General features: G+C 43.2%; 2 protein-coding genes across 9 annotated transcripts in view; one reads left to right on the top strand and one right to left on the bottom strand.

Annotated features, from left to right (window-relative positions):
• LOC105465339 (catenin alpha 2) overlaps positions 1-21,352 on the bottom strand; it is a 1,482,339-nt gene that overhangs the window by 353,375 nt on the left and 1,107,612 nt on the right. For 2 of the 8 annotated variants that reach the window (XM_024787687.2, XM_011713757.2), the window contains exon 1: positions 279-495. The exons of the other annotated variants lie outside the window; for them this stretch is intronic. The gene's annotated coding sequence lies outside the window, so the exon portion shown is untranslated. Of the gene's footprint in view, positions 1-278; positions 496-21,352 lie in introns of those variants that run through there. 8 annotated transcript variants of the gene reach the window in all.
• LOC105465341 (leucine rich repeat transmembrane neuronal 1) lies at positions 1,775-16,342 on the top strand. Its single transcript, XM_071077397.1, has 2 exons — positions 1,775-3,652; positions 16,328-16,342. The coding sequence occupies exon 1, from the start codon at positions 1,775-1,777 to the stop codon at positions 3,341-3,343; it is 1,569 nt and encodes a 522-aa protein (XP_070933498.1). The 3' UTR covers positions 3,344-3,652; positions 16,328-16,342.

The following is a 21,352-nucleotide window of genomic DNA, read 5'->3' as shown; positions in this document are numbered from 1 at the left end:
AATTCAGTGCAGTCTCAAAGCTTAATTAGGGATGTGTGTATGGAGACGGGTAGGCTTCATTATGGCTTAAACTACCACATCCCTACACATTCACACTCTCCTGGAGTAGAGTGCACTGCAGGGCCCAGCAATCACCATGAACAGCACAAGTCAGGGTTAGTCCTCCCCATGTCAGACAGCAGAATCCTTCTTTAATCCACCTGTACCCCATATGTATCTATGGAGCCTGATGAAGCCCCGGAGGGATCTCAGTCAAGTCTCCCTGTACACAGACATACCTTTTTGCCACACCGGATCTCACACCACCGGGACTGGGATGGCTTCCCAAACTAGGTGGGTTTGGAAAGTATTTCCCCCTTCCACCTCAAAAAAGGGCTGGCTGACTGCGAATTCCAGTACCCGCAAGGCGGGGGGTGGGGGGAGAGACAAAAAATCTTAGCCAAGCCCCAAATCATTGCCTTCCTGTGTCTTCTCTCAAGTTGCTTTTCTAAAGCAAAGGTCCAAATGTTGATTTCTTTGCAGATTCCTACGTATCTCTTACACGTAGACAGTTTTAAAGGAGAAAAGAATATATCCCCAAAAGGGAAGGGGGAGAGCACAGAATATTTCAGTTTCTTCCCACTTGGAAATATCTTGTCGTGGATGATGCTACCCCTATCGCCACCTCCCTCCCCCCTCCTTTTTTTTTTTTTTTTTTTTTTTGAAATATGGACAAAAAAGCTTAAAGTGTTTTCCGTTTCATCAAAGAACATATATTACTTTAGTGGTTCGGTAAAATGTTGGTTTTATGCCCACCCCTTTTCAATCTGCCCATGTCTGAGGTGCTCGGGGAAGACGCACAATCGTGAGCAGCTTACGACACTCAGTGAGCAGTAGGTGCCTGTGCAAGCTCGCGCCTCACACTGCCTGGTGGAGAGAAGGAGCCCGGGCGCCGCTCGCCGCTTCCCGCGACGCCGCCCGCACCTCCCCGCCGCCCGCCGCCCGCAAAGCATGAGCGAGCCCGCTCTCTGCAGCTGCCCAGGGCGCGAATGGCAGGCTGTCTCCGCGGAGTAAAAGGTGGCGCCGGTCAGTGGTCGTTTCCAATGACGGACATTAACCAGACTGTCAAATCCTGGGGAGTCGCGAGCCCCGAGTTTGGAGTTTTTTTCCCCCACAACGTCACAGTCCGAACTGCAGAGGGAAAGGAAGGCGGCAGGAAGGCTAAGCCCGGGCTCCGGCACGTAGTTGGGAAACTTGCGGGTCCTAGAAGTCGCCTCCCCGCCTCGCCGGCCGCCCTTGCAGCCCCAAGCCGAGCAGCAAAGTGAGACATTGTGCGCCTGCCAGATCCGCCGGCCGCGGACCGGGGCTGCCTCGGAAACACAGAGGGGTCTTCTCTCGCCCTGCATATAATTAGCCTGCACACAAAGGGAGCAGCTGAATGGAGGTTGTCACTCTCTGGAAAAGGGTGGGTAAGACACTTTTTAATTAAATTCTTTCCCGAAGATTTTTTTTCCTCCCTTTTCTTTGCTGCAGCATCTAACATGGACCAAATCACCATCTCTTTGATCTTTCCGTGGCTGTGAACTTTCTATGCTGCCCAGCTTTCTGCATGCTTAGAGGTGAACGTGTGGTTTTTGGGGAGGGGGGTCCTTCTTTATTTCTATGTATTTATTTGATTTTTTGCCCTTTTCTCCTCCTCCCCCGCTCCCCCTCCCTCGGAATAAAATATGATGTAGATTTCTGACCGAGCGCTTCCAATGGACATTCTCCAGTCTCTCTGGAAAGATTCTCGCTAATGGATTTCCTGCTGCTCGGTCTCTGTCTATACTGGCTGCTGAGGAGGCCCTCAGGGGTGGTCTTGTGTCTGCTGGGGGCCTGCTTTCAGATGCTGCCCGCCGCCCCCAGCGGGTGCCCGCAGCTGTGCCGGTGCGAGGGGCGGCTGCTGTACTGCGAGGCGCTCAACCTCACCGAGGCGCCCCACAACCTGTCCGGCCTGCTGGGCTTGTCCCTGCGCTACAACAGCCTCTCGGAGCTGCGCGCCGGCCAGTTCACGGGGTTAATGCAGCTCACGTGGCTCTATCTGGATCACAATCACATCTGCTCGGTGCAGGGGGACGCCTTTCAGAAACTGCGCCGAGTTAAGGAACTCACGCTGAGTTCCAACCAGATCACCCAGCTGCCCAACACCACCTTCCGGCCCATGCCCAACCTGCGCAGCGTGGACCTCTCGTACAACAAGCTGCAGGCACTCGCGCCCGACCTCTTCCACGGGCTGCGGAAGCTCACCACGTTGCATATGCGGGCCAACGCCATCCAGTTTGTGCCGGTGCGCATCTTCCAGGACTGCCGCAGCCTCAAGTTTCTCGACATCGGATACAATCAGCTCAAGAGTCTGGCGCGCAACTCTTTCGCCGGCTTGTTTAAGCTCACAGAGCTGCACCTCGAGCACAACGACTTGGTCAAGGTGAACTTCGCCCACTTCCCGCGCCTCATCTCCCTGCACTCGCTCTGCCTGCGGAGGAACAAGGTGGCCATTGTGGTCAGCTCGCTGGACTGGGTTTGGAAGCTGGAGAAAATGGACTTGTCGGGCAACGAGATCGAGTACATGGAGCCCCATGTGTTCGAGACCGTGCCGCACCTGCAGTCCCTGCAGCTGGACTCGAACCGCCTCACCTACATCGAGCCCCGGATCCTCAACTCTTGGAAGTCCCTGACAAGCATCACCCTGGCCGGTAACCTGTGGGACTGCGGGCGCAACGTGTGTGCCCTAGCCTCGTGGCTCAGCAACTTCCAGGGGCGCTACGATGGCAACTTGCAGTGCGCCAGCCCGGAGTACGCACAGGGCGAGGACGTCCTGGATGCCGTGTACGCCTTCCACCTGTGCGAGGATGGGGCCGAGCCCACCAGCGGCCACCTGCTCTCGGCCGTCACCAACCGCAGTGATCTGGGGCCCCCTGCCAGCTCGGCCACCACGCTCGCGGATGGCGGGGAGGGGCAGCACGACGGCACATTCGAGCCTGCCACCGTGGCTCTCCCCGGCGGCGAGCACGCCGAGAATGCCGTGCAGATCCACAAGGTGGTCACGGGCACCATGGCCCTCATCTTCTCCTTCCTCATCGTGGTCCTGGTGCTCTACGTGTCCTGGAAGTGTTTCCCAGCCAGCCTCAGGCAGCTCAGACAGTGCTTTGTCACGCAGCGCAGGAAGCAAAAGCAGAAACAGACCATGCATCAGATGGCTGCCATGTCTGCCCAGGAATACTACGTTGATTACAAACCGAACCACATTGAGGGAGCCCTGGTGATCATCAACGAGTATGGCTCGTGTACCTGCCACCAGCAGCCCGCCAGGGAATGCGAGGTGTGATTGTCCCAGTGGCTCTCAACCCATGCGCTACCAAATACGCCTGGGCAGCCGGGATGGGCCGGCGGGCACCAGGCTGGGGTCTCCTTGTCTGTGCTCTGATATGCTCCTTGACTGAAACTTTAAGGGGATCTCTCCCAGAGACTTGACATTTTAGCTTTATTGTGTCTTAAAAACAAAAACGAATTAAAACACAACAAAAAAATCCCCACCCCACAACCTTCAGGACAGTCTATCTTAAATTTCATATGAGAAACTCCTTCCTCCCTTTGAAGATCTGCCCATATTCAGGAATCTGAGAGTGTAAAAAAGGTACCAATCATTGATTTTTTTTTTTTTTTTTTTTTGTAAACTAAAATGTTTAAAATAAAATAGCATTTACAGTTTTTACAGACTGGTGTAACCTAAATGAATTGTTACTTGTGTTACAAGAAAAGCAACAGTTAAAATTTCCTTGTGGGGTGGGGAGGGGAGTTGTCCAGGGGCCAGAAGGAAATTCCAGGAGCAAAGTAGTCAGATTCATTTTGAAATTTTAAAGAAGGGCAAACAAAGCTTATCAGATTAATGACATGTTAATTTACTCCACATGAGTAAGGACTGGAAAAAGAAAAACAGCAAGACCCTTTATATTATTGGGGCAAGGACAGTGCAATCTAACCACCTTCAAGCAAGTGAGAGGTGGACTGAGGACTGGGCATCCTTGCTCAGCCTTTAAAGCAGAGAGCATTGCAAATGGCTTTTAAAAGGCAGTGCCAGACAGTTTGTCCTAGGAACACGAAACATTTTTGCACTTAATGTAACCATCTTTCAAATCAACTCAAAATGTAACCATCTTTCAAATCAACTCAAAATCTCATCCCCAAATGCCACCTGTTCTTAATTCTCCTGAGTCTTTGATTCACCTGACATAGTAGCATTTGTGCCCTTTTTGTACCCCCTGTTAAAGGAAGCCCCTCAGCTCACTGCTCTCTTTGGTCTGGCTGAGGGGAAGGAGGCAGAATCCTGATATTCAGGGCTGAAAGCTGTGCTTCTGGAGCACAGTGCTAAGACTGCAGCACGCTTAGGTTCCCAGACAGTGACAGCACATTCCTAGTTTCTATGGGGAACGAGGAGAAAAGCCTACCTCAGGATGAATGCCTGCAGGGTAATGACTTGTAGCAAGAGACTTTAGGGGCAGAGGTGACAGAGCAGTGATGGGGTGGGGAGAGTGGGAGAAGATAATCATCTGATCCTGTGTTTGCATATTTTTGAGATGGGAATAATTTGTTAAACCAGGACAGAAAAGCTGCCTCTTCTCAGATTGCCCTTTTGTGTAATGCTTGCTTTCCCTATTTCTTTCTTTTTTCTTTTTTCTGTGTTGGGATTGATGATTGCTCCTTCTCATCCCTCATAGGTTTCCAGGTCCATCATTGAGATTTCAGTTTCTATTCAACTAAAGAGTGAGGAAGTGGTGGTAGTGGCAATTGGTGGGTACAGAGAAGGGAAGGGGAAAGCTGTGTGCATTGGACGGAGGGCTGCTTCATCCGATGATAATTTAAGCAAATGTATGATTGAAATAAACTGTGATGGATGACAGATGCTGAACCAGTGTAGCCCACATCCCTAAGTCTTTCTCTTCCCTCTCTGACACTAAAGACTTACATCTTTCTGTTTTTATTTTTCCTTTTTTTTTTTTTTTTGAGAGAGAAGTCCAAATAGCAGGAAGAGGGATGGGGGGATGAGGAACCACACACTACCATCCCCTAAAACGCAAATGTCTCCAGCTACCAATCTTAGGAGGCAAAATCAGCTTTTTGAAATGCAGAATGGTATCACCAGAAGGTTTCCTTAAACTAAGGGTTGGTGGTAGGTTTCTCTTCTACCTATGGAGAAACCAGTATGCCTAAAAATTGTTTCTAAGAGTCTCTTTCAAGATAAATATTTTGCAAATGTCTTTTAAGATGTTAAGCCCTGGGAGACAGCTTCTTACTTACACACACACACACACACACACACACACACACACACACACACACACACACACCCCAACACCCCAGCTCATTTTTCCTGACCAGGAAACTTCATCTTGCTTTATTTATAATTAAAACATGACATTATGACACACATCATGCACATGACACCCATTCAGATTGTTAGTGTTCTAGAAGAGAGGTGCTTTGTTTGATAACTTTGAGGAGGGGGTTTTGAATTTAAGCATAATCATTTGGGTTTGCCTTTCTAAATAGCATACCACTCCGAGAGCAGGGGTAGCAGGAAAAAGATTCTCTCAGGCATGTGCCTTGCCTAAAACCCTACTAAAGCGACCTCCTCTAGAAGACAGCATACCTTTTTTAGAAAAAAAAAAAAAATTGTAGCAACTGAAGGAGGGCTCCTTGGATTCCGTGAACTTAACCATCTCATAGGAAGGCTACAGGAATCCAGCGCCCAAAGCTGCTCTGGCTTGGTGCATTAAAGAGCTGCGTGGGTGTGCTTATAGGGAAAGCTTTCAGAAGCAAAACCTTCCTGGCAAGCATCAGAACCACAAGTCCCCTCCTACCCTCTAGAAATCTGAATATTGGAAACTGTAGTTTATCTCCTATCGCCAAGACATTTTTATCTTTCACTCTTCTTGTTTCAAGGTGGCCATAAGAAAGAGAGAGAATAATCGTGCTTTGTTTTATGCTACTCCACCCACCTTGCCCATGATTAAATATCATATATGTAGAAGATCTTAAGTCCATGCATATTTCATGAAGAACCATTGGAAAGAGGAATCTGCAATCTGGGAGCTTAAGAGCAAATGATGACCATAGAAAGCTATGTTCTTACTTTGTGTGTGTGTCTGTATGTTTCTGTGTTGTGTGTCTTTGTAGGCAAACAAATGTTGTCTACACAAACAGGAATTTAGCTCACATCATTTCATGTCCCTGTGACTCTAGCTCTGGAGATTGGTGGAGGGAGGGGGAAGGGGAAAAGGCAGGAATAAGGGAAAGTGGTAGTTTTAACTAAGGTTTTGTAACATTTGAAATCTATTCTTTCTCAAATTAATTAATCTTTAAGCTTCGAGAAACTTGCTCTGACCCCTCTAAGCAAACTACTAAGCATTTAAAAGAGAATCTAATTTTTAAAGGTGTAGCACCTTTTTTTATTCTTCCCACAGAGGGTGCTAATCTCATTATCCTGTGCTATCTGAAAAGAACTTTAGGCCACAATTCACGTCTCATCCTGGGCATTGTGATGGATTGACCCTCCATTTGCAGTACCTTTCCAGCTGATTAAAGTTCAGCAGTGATATTGAGGTTTTTCGAATATTTATATAGAAAAAAAGTCTTTTCACATGACAAATGACACTCTCACATCAGTCTTAGCCCTAGTAGATTTTTAAGGTTGGACCAGAGGCAGCAGATTAAATGAGATCTGTCCTTTGCTGTACTCAGAAAAAAAAGGCAGTCGCTATGCTCAGATCGTAGCCTTGATATTAATAGTTGAGACCACCTACCCACAATGCAGCCCATACTCCCAAGACTACAAAGTTGCCATCACAAAGAAAAGGTTATTCCAGTAAAGGAAATAATTTTCTAAACAATGTAAAAATATTCTTCTGAACTTATCAAAGTATAAGAGTGCCCTGCCTTTTCTCTCTGCTTTCAAGAAGGCAGACATTTGGTATGATTTAGCATCAACAACACATTTATGAGTGTGTGTAAGTAATCAGAGGGGCAAATGCCACTTGTTATTCCTCCCAAGTTTTCCAAGCAAGTACACACAGATCTCTGGTAGGATTAGGGGCCACTTGTGTTTCTGGCTTATTTTAGTCGACTTGTCAGCAAGTTTGATGCCTAGTCTATCTGACATGGCCCAGTAGAAGAGGGCATTGATGGATCACATCAGATGGTAAAAGAAACATCATCACATACCCCTCTCACAGAGAAAATTATCTAAGAACCAGAAATTATATCTGTTTTGGAGCAAGAGTATCATAATGTTTCAGGGTAGTCAAACATCAATCATCTCCTCTAGATGAGTGGTGATGTTGGTTGATTTGGATCTGCCATTGACAGAATGTCAAATAAAAAGGAATTAGCTAGCATATGACCATTAAATAGGCTTCTGAAATATATACACACACTCCTACCTCTCAGTCTATCTCTGTATATATAACAGCACACACACAAACATGCACACACACATATGTGTGTGTATATACATATATATGTATAAAACCACATATAACCACACACACACATATATAACCATACACACACACACACACACACACACACGTGCAGGCAGGTGACCACATTATGTAACTACCTTCTAGCACTAATTACCCTAATACTTTCTTCTTCATAATCAAACTTTTATTCAGGAAAGGATCTCATAAAATAAGTGACAGTTAAGATATAAAGGACTGATATGGCTGATGGTATTTTCAGGCATTAATGAGTAGGTAGATGCTTTGCAGGCTGGGGAACTTCTGGGCTCCTTATGCCACAGCAGAGTGTAACCTGCTGTCTAGTGGGAAGAGCCAGCAAATGGGAATATATTTTTTGAGAGTATTTTCCACCTCAGGGTTAAGAAATATATTTTTCCACTAAAGAATGCTCTACTCTGATTTTTTTTTTTCTTTTCTGGGATTCAGGAGGCAAAATTCTTACTTCTGATTGGGCACTATCTCCTGGCCTTGCTCAACTGGATACAATTTCTGAAGACCTTTGATTTTTTACTCCAAGTAAAGGGACTGGCTATTGCATTCTTACAGTTTAGACAAAGATATAAATGAGATGGAGAAATACAATTTACTGAGCAGTCACTAGTACGGTGCCTTTATCTAGATCACAATAAGTGAGGGAGGTGCCAGCAACCTTATCTTCACATGAAGAACCTGAGGCTTACAGAGGTCAGGTATGTTGTGCAAAGTCACCCAGCTAGTGACTGGAAGCACTGTGATGTGCTGATTGACTTAGTGGCCTTTTCACTACACCCTGTTTCTTTATTCCTTGAATGGTTGCCCCTCCACCCCTGCACATAACAAAGAGCCTAGAACTAGACTGGAAACAGGACACATGCTCAACACATTCTTGTTGAATGCCATGGGCACAATGCTGAAATCCAGGAATTCTGACCATGACTTGTTTGCTCTGGTCACTGGTAATAGGGCAACGCAGGACTCTGCCAATAGAGGAGACTTCTCCAGGGTTCCAGGAGAAGAAATGGCCAGTACATTCAGTTCAGCCCCTTAAAATAGGATTTTAGATTCAGAGAGAGTAAAGTATAGACATCCATATGTTATTGTCAGGGATTTATCTGCATTTCTTCCTTCGTGGTTAAATGGATCATGTGTCTATGGTAATGGTTCTCAACCAGGGGCAAATTTGCCACCCAGTGGACATTTACTTGTTTGTGTCTGGAGACATTTTACATTTTTATGCATGGGTGAGGTGGTGCTACTGGTATCCAGTGGGCAGAAGTATGGATACTGTGAAACATCCTACAAGCGAAGGACATCCCCTACATCAAATAATTATTTGACCTAAAATGTCAAGAGTGCTGAAGCTGACATTGCTGCTTCACGATGGAAAGTAATGGTGCTGTCTAAAGCATCATGCTGTGCTTCAGTTTTGCATGGAGTGGTCTTACTTCTGGGTTAGCTTTAGATTTACCGAGACTTATTCCCTTTAAGTCTTTCTCTTGCCAGGTAACTGGAAATCTAAATTAATAGCTGTTAGGTTCGTTGATAATCAGCAAAAGGGCCTATAGTTAACACATGCTTCTCAAAGAACATATGGCAAAACTTAAATTAACTAGGACAAAACTAGTCAGAACCCTCAATTGACCCACTTTTTCTTTAGCAATACCTCATTTAGGAAACAGGAAAAAAAATCAAGTTAACAGTGGAGATTTAATTAACAAGAAGGAAAATGAGAAACCTGATATTCCTTCCAGGAGGGGTTCTGCAGTCTGAACAAATCCAATCCACCAGCCTGTGCCTTCTTCTTCCCCAACCAAAACTGTAATGTATGTGAGGTGGTGATGAACCTCTATTTAAAAAATCAGTGTACTAAAAAATAAATGCTTGAGGGGATAGATAGCTCATTTTCCATGATGTAATTATTACACATTGCATGCCTCTATCAAAATATCTCGTGTACCCCATAAATTTATGCATCTACTATGTACCCACAATAAATTTTTTAAAAACTAAAAAAAAAATAAATAAATAAAATAAGCCAGAAAAAAGTCAGTGTGCTCAGTCTAGTGGGTAGGGTGGACACATTTAGGGAAATGATCTCAGTCCTTAGAAACAGGATAATCTAGAGACACAAGAATTGCAAACTGAAATCCATCTGGGGACACACAGGCAACACAGATGAGTGAGGTTCATGGGTAGATGAAATTACAAGGAACTGGATAATTCACTTAAAAGAATATAATTCACATTTGACTGGTTCTGGTTAATCAGAACATTTCTGCAGGGCAGGTCAAGTAACTGCTCTGGAAGAAATAGGGTCTAGAAGTCAGGAGTCATCATATTTAGACATAGTGCTGCTATTTATATGACTGGGATCATCTGTTAATCATCTTACTTACTTGGTCTCTGTCTCTACTTTAGATGGATTCATCTAGGTATTCCCTAAGAAACTTTCCAGTTTGGGGCTTGTATTTTACCATTTGTTTCCCCACAATAAAACTTGAAACAAAAGTGGTTTTCAAGACAGTGTCACTTAACCAGAAAATTAAAATTCCCCTGAATTCCTTTTCCTCCAGACATTCTGATTCATCAGGCTTGCCTGAATATGAATGAGCAGATATAGGTTAAAAAAATTCACTGAGAGTCAGGGGCTTCAGAGAGGTAGGTGGACATGCTGGAAAACAGATGAGAAGATGAGAAAGCTCAGGCATGTGTGGGTGGGAAAACTGGGTTTTTAGAATGTGCAGGAAGAGATGAAAGGGAATCCTAAAGAGGACACACACACTCACCCGCACATGAGACCTAAGACACAGGGATGTGCCGTGAAGTAGCCCCCTACCCACAAAAAAAATAAATAAGTTAATTAAAAAAAATTGTTCAAGACTCTGAACATGACATACTACATTGTAAATGGCCACAATGGATATTAGGAGTTGAGAGACCTTTCTAGTAAAATGGGGTGTGGGATGGGAGGGAAAGAGAGAGAAAGAGAGTTTGAGAAGAAGAAAAGGCAAGGTGGGGGAAGGAGATGAGAGAAGAGAGAACAAAACAAATCAGAAAGAAAAAAGAAAAAGAGAGAGGAAGAGGAGAGAGTTTCAAGATCTGTGTTTTATGCTACTCAAGTTATCATAAGTAGCTGTGATTACACTGATTCCTCAATCCTTTTCAATCATTTCTTTATTCTGTTCTACCAGGTTAGCTATTTGTCTGTTCTCAATGTAATGTCACAAAGTTATTTTCCCTTGTGTTATGAGAAGAAGGAATTCATTTTCTAGCTGCATCTTATTTCTCTATTGCTCAGCTAGCAGAGTGCTTGTCAACCCTGGCTGCACACTGGAACCACTTGGAGCCTCAATAAATACTGACTCCTGGGCCCCACCCTCAAGAGATTGTGAGTTAACTGGTCTGGGGTGTGGCCTTGGTGAGGAGAATTATTATTATTATTATTTATTTATTTATTTATTATTTTTTTTAAGCTTCCCAGGTGATTCCAAAGTTCAGCCAAGGCTGAGAAGCACTGAGCTAGCGGGTCGCCTACCCACAGCATGGACAACTCAGCAATCTACAACATCCAAAAGTCTGACTGCAGCTCTTTAAAAATACATGGTGGGCTGGTGCCTAGGCTCCATGGGGTCAGGTTACATGGGCTACATGGCAGGGAGAAGGGAGTCACGTTCCCACATGCCTGCCATTGACTCCATCTGGTGGCACTGATAGAAGAAAGACTTGCAAGCATCGGTGTACTCAGAATTAGTCTCTGAGCACTCTATAGTTTACAAAGTGCTGTTTAGAATTATTCTTATACTTGTTTTTATTCTCCCAATAATTTCAGAAGGCAGACAAAAACTTGTCCCATTTTTAAGACAAGAAGACTCAATCTGAAAAGTTTCAGTAGCTTGCCCAAGGTCATTGTTACTGCTGGGCTGGCACTGAGAAATGCCTCTTCTAAATTCTGGGTCTTTCCTCCTCTACCACCTTCCTTTTCTTCTCTAATTGGTTGTGTCATTATAAGGTAAAGCTAGTCCTGCTCAAAATATACAAATCAATAACTCCTTTAGGAGGATTCCTGGAAAACCCATTGCACACAGGCTCCTACACCTCCTCCAACTGAAGTCTTGCAGTTACAAAGTTTGACATTATAGTGTCACCACTGCCCTTCTGTGTCTCCACCCCATTCCCAAGCCTGACACTCTTTTCTTTGCCATAGGAGACTCCATGACACCCGGGAGACAGACAAATAGGCATCAATTCTTTCCAAATACCCCAACACTAAAATATTCCCTTCTCACTGAGTCTACTGCATCCATAGATTTGCCACCAGCTCTTCCAAGAATGTAAACACTAAATCCTAGTAGGACACTGATCGGTGGAGTGGTGATAATTCTACTCCGGGGATTTTTGCAACTTAAACAAGGATTTTTGGGGGAAATAACCAAAGGAAATCACTCTAATGCTGGAATTTCATTTCAATTTCACTTAAACAGACGGTGGCATACATTTGGCCAGGACATCCGACCTTGTTCCCCTTAAATGAAACAACACAAGTGAATGCCCACTTATAAGAGCAGATTTGTCAACAGTTTATGGGGCGAAGAACTCTCAATATTGCAAACTATGTGTAGCAGGGATCTCTATCTCAGAGATATTGTAGGCAGCCTTCGGTAAAAGTGAGATGGCTCAGCAGTGCACAGAGCTAGCTGGATTAGTCTGCCACAAAAAGGTCTGGAAAAGCCAAGTTACACACAATTAATGGAACAATGCAACAATCTGTCTTCAGCTGGCCAAAGCAATTCTGTCATTTGTCCCTCAGCTGCAGAACAACCACTCACTCTGTTATTTTGCCTCACTGTCTCTGCTCCATAGTGATTTCATTTATGGTGAAATCTATATTTCCCTGCAACTGAGACTGTGTTTCTTTATTTTTAAAAAATTTTTATTCTAAAAAATAATGGGACTTCTCAGAATGCAGCAGCACTGCTTTGCTGTCCAGGTCATTTTTTAATCTGAGTGTTTCATATTGATCCTTTTTGCATATTATTTCAAAAATCATAAAGGTACTTTAAAAAAGAGCAAACATGCTGTAGGAAAGAAAAGGAGAAGCTACATTATAACTGAAATGCCACTAAAGATAACATATCACTCAGATGCCTTTAACTTCTGATTATATTGCTCAACTCATTCAATCAAAGTAGCACAACATTTCTTGTTCAGAGCTTAAGTCAACATTTGTGGAGTGAACAATAGAACCATTTAACTTGTAAATGATTGCAGCTGTGAAGGTGAGGCATTCTCAAGAGGACTGTGTTGGCATAGGCCTATCAGACTCACCATGAGAGTATGCAGAAGAGGCCTCTACTTCTTCCTGATCCATTTATGAAATGTGACCCCCACCTATAGGAGTGTTAATCATATATTTTACTTACTAGGTGCCTGGCAACCTGCTAAATCCTCAAGATTTTCTCATTTAAGCCCTGCAAAAAGCCTTCATCCCTCCTTGCTCAGAGTAGTATTAGCATGCTCCCTTTACAAACAGGTAAACTGAGGTCTGGCAGGGGGGTCAACAACTTGCCCAAGGTCACTTACCATGGTAGGATGATGTGTCAAGGGAGACACATTCCTTGGGTTCAAATTCTGGCTGAGTGACTTTGGCAAGGCACTTAACCTTTCTGATCATCAGTTCCTTCATCTATAAAATGAACATAGGGTTGTTATAAGAATCAAGCTCATTGTTATTGAGACTGAAAGGAGTCATTTCTTATAAAGTGCTTAGAATGGTGTCTGGCATATGGCAAGTACTAGATAAGTGTTTTCTAAATAAAATATAAATAGAACAATGTCACATAGCCAGGAAAGGGTTGAATCCGGGTGTAACCAGGATTGTCATCCTGCAAAGCTAGGCTATCACCATTTTCTTCTGTGATAGGATGAGACTCAAAAACCTGAATTCCTGAAGGCTCTGGGTCTAAAAGAGGGATATGGAGGTAGTGAAGTCTGGAGTTGCAAAGACTACACATGGTTTCCTTCCCAGCTTTCTAACTGTCCGGACCTCAGCCCATACACCACTCACTGACTTTGTTCTGGTTCTTTAGTGGTTTGGCTTTACCATTGTGGTCTGGCAGCCCTGGTGAACCTAATCCCGGAATACACGTGGCCATGTGCACACACATTCGTGCACACATATCTTCCAGTTTTCCTAGGAGCTGAAGGCTAGCGGCCAGCTACATGGGCCTTCTGGTGATGTGGCAAAACTCATTTCCCCATGTGAGCTGTTTGCTATCTGTAGTCAATTCCTGGAGGTGAAAAGCTGCTACCCAGCTTGCAATTGTTATCCAACTCCCAAACTCTTATTTAATATTGGCAATATTAAATCATACTGGCCCCTGGGACACTAAGCATACATCTTCAGCTGAAACAGATTTGCTGGTGTTTATTTAAAGAAGCTTTTTATTTGTGTACTCACAGCCATAGTTGGATGCTGCTCAAGTAAATTTAACAAATGACGAAGTACCCATCTGAGGTTGACCCTTTCTTCTGGCAGAGGAGGTCCTGTATCAAGAGGCAAACTCCACGTCCCAGCTTTGACACTAATTTGCTCCTGGCCCTTGAGCAAGTCAGTTCCACCTGTCCAGAACTTACTTTCTTGTGTCTGTAGTGGTGAATTCTGGCTTTCCTTCTGGTTCTCCAATTTATTAGGTAGGGTATGAAGTTAAGGAGGAGAAAATAAAAGTAAGAGTAACTTTCCATACATTCTCCTTTGCTATCACTTATCAACAGGCAAAGCAATGAACTTCCCCAAAGGGAAAGACTCCAGTGTCTTCAGAGATCTACCACATCCCATAAGGAAAAACTATGTTTGGTCAGAGGGAACATTCTCTTTTGCAACTAGGGAATTGAGATACCAAAAGTTGAATGTGTTTCAAGCCACACCTTGTTCTTTGGGATTCACTCACAGAATGATTAAAGCATGCTCTGTCCGAGCTTTGGCCGAAATATTGGGAATACTTTGGCCGTAGTGAAACCTCAATACTTGAATCTATACTACCAGGGGATGTTAGAGCTGTTGGGAAATTGAGGACACCTTCAGTTTAGTGTTTTATGTCTTTGCTGGCTTGTTTTACTGTTTGTTTTCTACCTTCCTTCATTTTTTCTTTCCCTCCCTCCATCCTTCCTTCCTTCTTTTCTTTTTACTGAATTTATAGTTATGAGCTACACCAGTCACTCACAACAAGAGCAAAATGGCACTGAGGGAGCAAACACTGTTTCTTATGTGGGTGAAATAAATTTTACTAATTTTTGGCATAAAGCATAGATATACATATAGTACATAAACAGATATACAACATATCTATGGTATTAAGATTTCAGGGAGGGGGAGTGATTAGGAAAAATAAATGTTTAAATAGTATTTTCTAGGCGGGGGTGAGGAATGAAAAAAAAAATGACTGGGAAACACTGAGCTAGACAATGATTACAATGGGGGAGAAAAAAACAGCAAAAAGTAAAAGCATCACGGGAACCCCAAAAAGCATCACGGGAACCTCACCATGGTGAGGCTGGTGAGGTTCCCGTGATGCTTTTACTTTTTGCTGTCTTTTTCTCCCCCATGGTAATCACTGGGGAAGAAATGAGAAGGTCAAGGAAGTTTGGGTACTTCAGTATTCAAAACCAGGACTGAGACTATTTGGACAGGTTCATATGAGGGACTTTGTCTTATCAGCTCCTTCTGCACTCAACACATCCCAGAGTTGTCTTTATTTGGAGGATTCATGATGTACTAAAAAACTATCTGGTAGGGAATTAATTGGACAGAGCTTCTGCCATTTGCTGGCTTAGATAAATCAGCACTTTTCTGGACCTCAATTCCCTTGTCTATAAAATTCAGAAAACAATCCCTGCTCAGCCTGCTTCACAAGGATCTGGTAAAGATCAAATGAGATCATGTGAGTGACAGAACTTAAAAAGCTGTGAGGTCCTACGCAAAGATTTAAGGCAGTGGGAGGAGAGTGGTGAGAACCCGAACTGTGTGGTTGGCCCCTTACACAGAGTGACTTTTGAGGGTCACATCCTTAAACTCTTCTCCACAGGGATTTAATTCCTGCTCTTGGTCACTGCTCTGAATTAAGTCCTTCATGACTCTGTCATCCGTAGCAGGGAGCAGGGAGACAAGTACACCATTGGCTGCTTATTAGGAAGAAGGCCCTCCTGTCAGTTGACTTTTTTCCCTACCATGTAACACAGTCTGACCCAAGTGGGGGCCTTAGGCAGTCACTAGTGTGACTCTGTGAACCTGTGTGTCCACATCTGTAAAATGACTATATCAGTGGCTGCCTTGCTGGTTTTTAGGAAGATTATCAGAGAGCACATGTGCGTTGAGTCGGCCAAATTGCTGGCCAGTAGTACATTCTCAATCAGAATTAGTCCCACCGCTGCCCCAACATCACAGTAGAGTGACATGTTATGTTTACAAAAATAGCCTCAGGGGAAATGTGGATGGCATTAGGAGCAATTGGTTCCCAGAAGCAGAAGCTAAGAAGAGGATTTAAGAAGTTTATTGAATGAGAACACTAAATTAGTAATATAAAAATTATCTCTAAAGAGGTGAGAACTGGAGTAGAGATTAGTAGGGCACGTAACATTGCAGAATAATTAGTAAACAGGATGAAGAATAGCACCCTCTCTGTTAGTCAATGGCAGCTGGAATGTTAAGAGGGAAGTTACAAAGATCCCTTACACCACTACAGATGCTCTGACACTTGACTCAGGTAACTGTCTTTTATTTATTTATTTATTTATTTTAATATAATGGTTCTTCCCAGTTCTGTCAACAGATTCAGTCCCCAGTCCTCCTTCTCTGAGCGGACCTCTCATCCGCAGCATATACCTGCTAGATCTTCTAAGAGCTAACATGGAGACTTCTGGAAGAAGGTGGGAGAGAAGTCCATCTCGGCTTGATTAACCATGTATCACATCATATTACTCCCATCTTAAAAGTGCACCCGTTGTTTTTCTAAGCCCTCACACAAAGGGTACTACTGTGGTCCCATATCTGTCAGCCCTTGAGAAAGGCTGTTCTTGGACCTCACAGCCAAGCAGCCCTGAACTGCAGCAAAATCCAGCAACACATTCAGCAGCGAGCAGCCTGCTGAGCTCCACTGGTTTATCCAGGGCCACCAACCCCAAAGAACTGGGATGAAAGCAGATGTGAGAGAGGAAAAGGATCTGTTTTTGTTTTATTTTCTACCAGGCCCAGCTCTTTGTTGGGGGGGAAAAAAAAAGAAGAAAAATCGAGCTCCAAGCTGGTGCCCTGCCAAGCTTCCTCCCCTTCCTTCCTAGTCCAAGCACTCCACCGTCTGTGCAGACTGCATAACAGCAGTTTCTGGAAACAGGCTGAAGAATCTGGGCCAGTCCAGAGGCAGTGGATTCCTGGTTTTTGTGTGGTGGGGTTTTAGGAATTTTATTTTTCACCTTAATTCTTTCAATAACTGCCAGCTGTTTGAAGCACATCCGTTATCAACAGCTTCTGTTTGTAAAATGAGACTGAAGGTATCCTCTCCAGAGGAATTCCTGAATCTTCTCTGTAGTTCAATGCTTTCACTGACAGTTTGGCTCAAAAAGTATGAGTGTGGTAAATATTAAAGAATGTTAATACAAATGTGATGAAACACCTAGGGATCTTTTTTTTTCTCCCCCCAAATTCTGCTTTGCTCACTACTAAAGTTAATCTTGACAGAAAATTTACTTCTCTGATCCACATCATTTCCCAAAGCAATTTTCCAACAGCAAACATAAATTTCTGGTGATCGCTTAGAGGTTTTCAATCCCTGTGTTAAGGAGGCCATGGGGTTTCAACTGTTTGCCTCACTTTCAGGTAAATGTCCCTCACTTGAAATGCTATCACCAGAGGACCCTGGGCAGCAACTAAGGACAAAGGTCCAAAAATGAGTTTTGAGGTGTCAACAAAAATAGGTTTGGTAGCGGGGAGATGATCTGAGTATCAAGATCAAATATTAAAAAGGAAATTAAGTCATTAACTAAGGAAGTAATTGCCTAAGCCCACATATCTGTAGCCGCAAATAAGATGAAGCACTAAGTAAATGCAGTGCCTTTACCTGGTGCTGAACTTTGAGCTGGTTAATGCAGATTACATTTATACCCTATCGAAGGTGTGAGTTAAGCACATATCATGAGATGACATTTGTGCTCTTCCCTTTGTCATGTTTGTCAGCCTTTAGGGCTCTCGGGAATGAAAAATGACTGGACTTTGGAATAAAATAGACCTCAATATGAGTCCCAGTTCTACCGAACACCAGCTGCGTGATGCAGGACAAATGACTCAACCCCTATTAATCTAGAGATCGCTTAAAAATTCTACTTTGAAGATATTGGGAGGTTTAGTATTAATATATGCAAAATGTTTTGCACATGCTGGACACACAGTGAGTGTTCAGTAAGTGTCATTACTATCATCAGTATCATCACCGTCATTGTCATCCTCGTCATCATTACTTTTGGTACCAAGCATATCTATTACCAATGGAGTCCATTTTGACTATACACAGTGAATCTCCTTTACAATGTTATTTGCAATGGAATGAAATTCAGTCTATGGACCACACTAGATGAATCATATAAAGCAGTATATATGACAGCAGTTTATAAGTTTTAAAGTTTGATGAAAACGTAAGGTATCATGGGAGGGGGGAAGGTGGTTGTCTTTCTGATGTACCCAAAATAACCAAAAGATGCTTAAGTCATTTCTATCATTATCTCTATTTCCATGCCTTCCCTGTACTCTCCTTTTCTTTCTACTCAGTAAAATTTTCATGATGACAAAATATCTATTTCAAGTTGTAAAGACACCTATGAGGCTTTTCTTGATGCCCTCAGCTCACCGTGGTCCTCCCTCTTACCATCAGAAGGTGTTAGAACAGTCATTGTCCTTAGCAATCAACTCTGGACTGTTCAGGACATCTCTTTTCATTGTTCATATCATTAATTTACTTATGTACCATGTCTATATATTTTGTGTCCCATTACATACTATTTATGGTCAGGGGACAACTATTTTGTATCAGTTCAATTCAGTTAGTTTCTAGGCACTGAAGGTGAAGTACAAAGAGGAAAACATAGCCCTCCTCCCAAAGGGTTTACATACCAATACAAAGGGTACAACATCCACATATATAATGACAACCAAAGGTGGAATACGATGAATACTATAACACAGGTGTAGCAAAGTCTTCCAATGATACAGCTAAAGGAAAGGGTTTCCTCAATTCAGGGAATGTGTGAGAAGTTTCATCGGGCTTGATGAAGAAGGTGGACTATACACTGCATCTAGTTAGGTGGGTGGGATTTGACATGAAGAATGGAAGGAAAGGGTCTCCCAAGAGCACAATCCACATTGTGCAAGAGCACAGAGGCAGGCAAGTGAAAGGGAAGCACTGGCTAAGTGCACCAGCAAAATGCTCAACAGCATGTGATGATTTGATATAAGTAGCTACTTCATCACCAGGACAATCCAGAATCTAATTTTATTCCATTTCAATATGGAATGTATCCTATCTATAACAGGATGAGTTAGTGAGAAAACAACTCACCACTCTTATGTCCTTCCCCTACACTCATCATACAAAGAACAGAGTCCAGACTAGTGTTTCCTAAGGCCCTCTGAGGAGAATATCATCTCACAGAGGGGGGAAAAAACAGAAGAAAGTACTTGAAGGAGGTTGCTGGACATGCAGACTACACAGGGGAATGGGTATGGAGGGCTCCTTAGGAGGCTGGGTCATGGCCACCAGTGGGTCTATCCCCAGAAGAGACTTCAATAACCAAACATAGCATAAAGCAGCAATTCTGCCTGCATTCAAGGGACCTTGTGTACATAGACAATGAGAGGTAAGTGGAAATCAGGTGGCCTGAAGATCAGAGCACCATTCCTGAGAGTTCTGAAACAACATTGGGCCCCCCTGCACAATCAAGATGGGTTGGCATGGTAAGAAAATCTTTATGGAAATTGACAGTCAATTTCCCTGGTAAGAGGGAGCATCAAGTGGATTAGATGCAATTTTGAAAAGAAAAAGTAAAAAGGCAAGTGAAATGTTTTTACCTTTGTTGTATAGGGAATTTTATACCCATGACAGTGACTATTATCACACAAACCATGCCTGTCTAACAACATGTGAATAGCAATGGCTGAAATGTTGCTGGTATTCTGTATCAATTCATATTTGAAGGCTCATCTGTCAGAAGACCATTTAATTCTACATCAGACTTGATTGTCTGATGAACATCTCTGAAGGGACATTCATTTGCATTCCCACTGGGAGTCCTGGCTTCTCTGAGTTTTATCTGTTTATCCCGTGGGCTCACTGGGACAAAATAAAGGAACATTTTGGGAATAATGACTTGGTCCCCAGACTATGACCCTTGTACAAAGACCAGAAGCAAGATGACCACGGATGCCGTGGAAGAAAAGATAAATCACTCTGAGGTAAGAATGTCAAGACATCCAGGCTTGATCTTAAAGTGTTAGTTGACTGTCACCAGAGATGGACACATTTGAGTATGACACTGACTTTTATTAAGACATTAAAATAATCTAGTGAGAATGTGGGTAGTCCCACTTAATGTATAATGCTTCTTGCTGCCACTGCTGCTGAAGAAAGAGGGAAGAATCTCTTCCTTCTAGAATGAATGAGAATGAAAATTCAACAAGAGAGATACCAGTGTGGTAGATGCTACTGGCAATCCACTCAATTGCCATTCCCCACCATCTTCATCCATAATGGCAATCTGCTGCCATGATAAAGGCTAAAAACATCATGGTCTGGTTTTGCCAGCTTCCATGAAGTCAGGTCATGGCTGACCAGCTGGACAGACATCTACTTGGAAACTTCTGAGTAATATTTCACTTCAGAAAAAAAGAAAGTGATGTCTAGAGGAAAGATATCCTCCCTTTTGGCCTACAGACAACCTTCCTGATTCTTGCAATGAACAAACACTAGGACTAAGTGAGACAGCAGAGCAGAAAATGGAAAGAGACTCTACTGTGCTCCACAGTCTAGCTTGGGGGATCCACCTCTAGACCTATTGCTATGTGGAGTAATAAACAACTATTATCCAACCATTGGAAAGTGAGTTATCTATCTATGCGAGCATAATCATCTTAACCAATATGACAAAATTCTAGATGGAGTGGGATAGAGACAGGGATGTGTGGAAAGCTAAAAGGATGAGGCAAATGAATATCCAAAGAGAAAACGAAAATGTCATTTCCTTGGGGATAGGTTTGAATCCTGCCCTGCCTCTACTAGGAATTTGAGGAATCCTCAGAGATGATATAAAAAAAAGTGACTAAATGTCAGAGATCATAGGAGGGATGGCGTTGATGGCTTCATAGTAGAGAAAAAACCCAACAGTGAAGAGAAAACTGCATTGAACCAAATTCAATGCTCTTCATTAAGAGAACGAAAGAGGAAACTGGTTTGAACCACTGTGTATCAGGATGGATAGAGGAAAGGCCACCACTTCTGTCCTTTTCGGGCTCAGTCGAGGGAAGGAAATATTCGAAGAATTGCTCTGGATAGGGCTCAGAGCTGAAAACTACAGCCAAAATCTTGACAGTTGTTAAACTTACTCCTTTACTGACTACTTGAGAATTGACTGGCCTGGGAAAGTTGGGACTACTTCTGCCTTTGGAGTAGAGTGTTAGCTGGTGGTATTTTACTATCCAGAGTTAGAGTACCTTATCCCCCAAAAAGTTAGCTAGTAATTCCATTCAATTGTTAATTCACTATCCTCATATTTTTAAAAATGAAATCTTTTATTAAGAAATCAAA

The sequence above is a fragment of the Macaca nemestrina genome, chromosome 13 (assembly GCF_043159975.1).
Source record: "Macaca nemestrina isolate mMacNem1 chromosome 13, mMacNem.hap1, whole genome shotgun sequence".
In the NCBI taxonomy this organism is placed as follows: domain Eukaryota; kingdom Metazoa; phylum Chordata; class Mammalia; order Primates; family Cercopithecidae; genus Macaca; species Macaca nemestrina.
This window is presented reverse-complemented; position numbering and strand designations above follow the sequence as displayed.

Excerpts from the sequence above, each read along its gene's own strand:
- LOC105465341 (XM_071077397.1), top strand. The coding sequence starts at position 1,775 with ATGGATTTCCTGCTGCTCGGTCTCTGTCTATACTGGCTGCTGAGGAGG.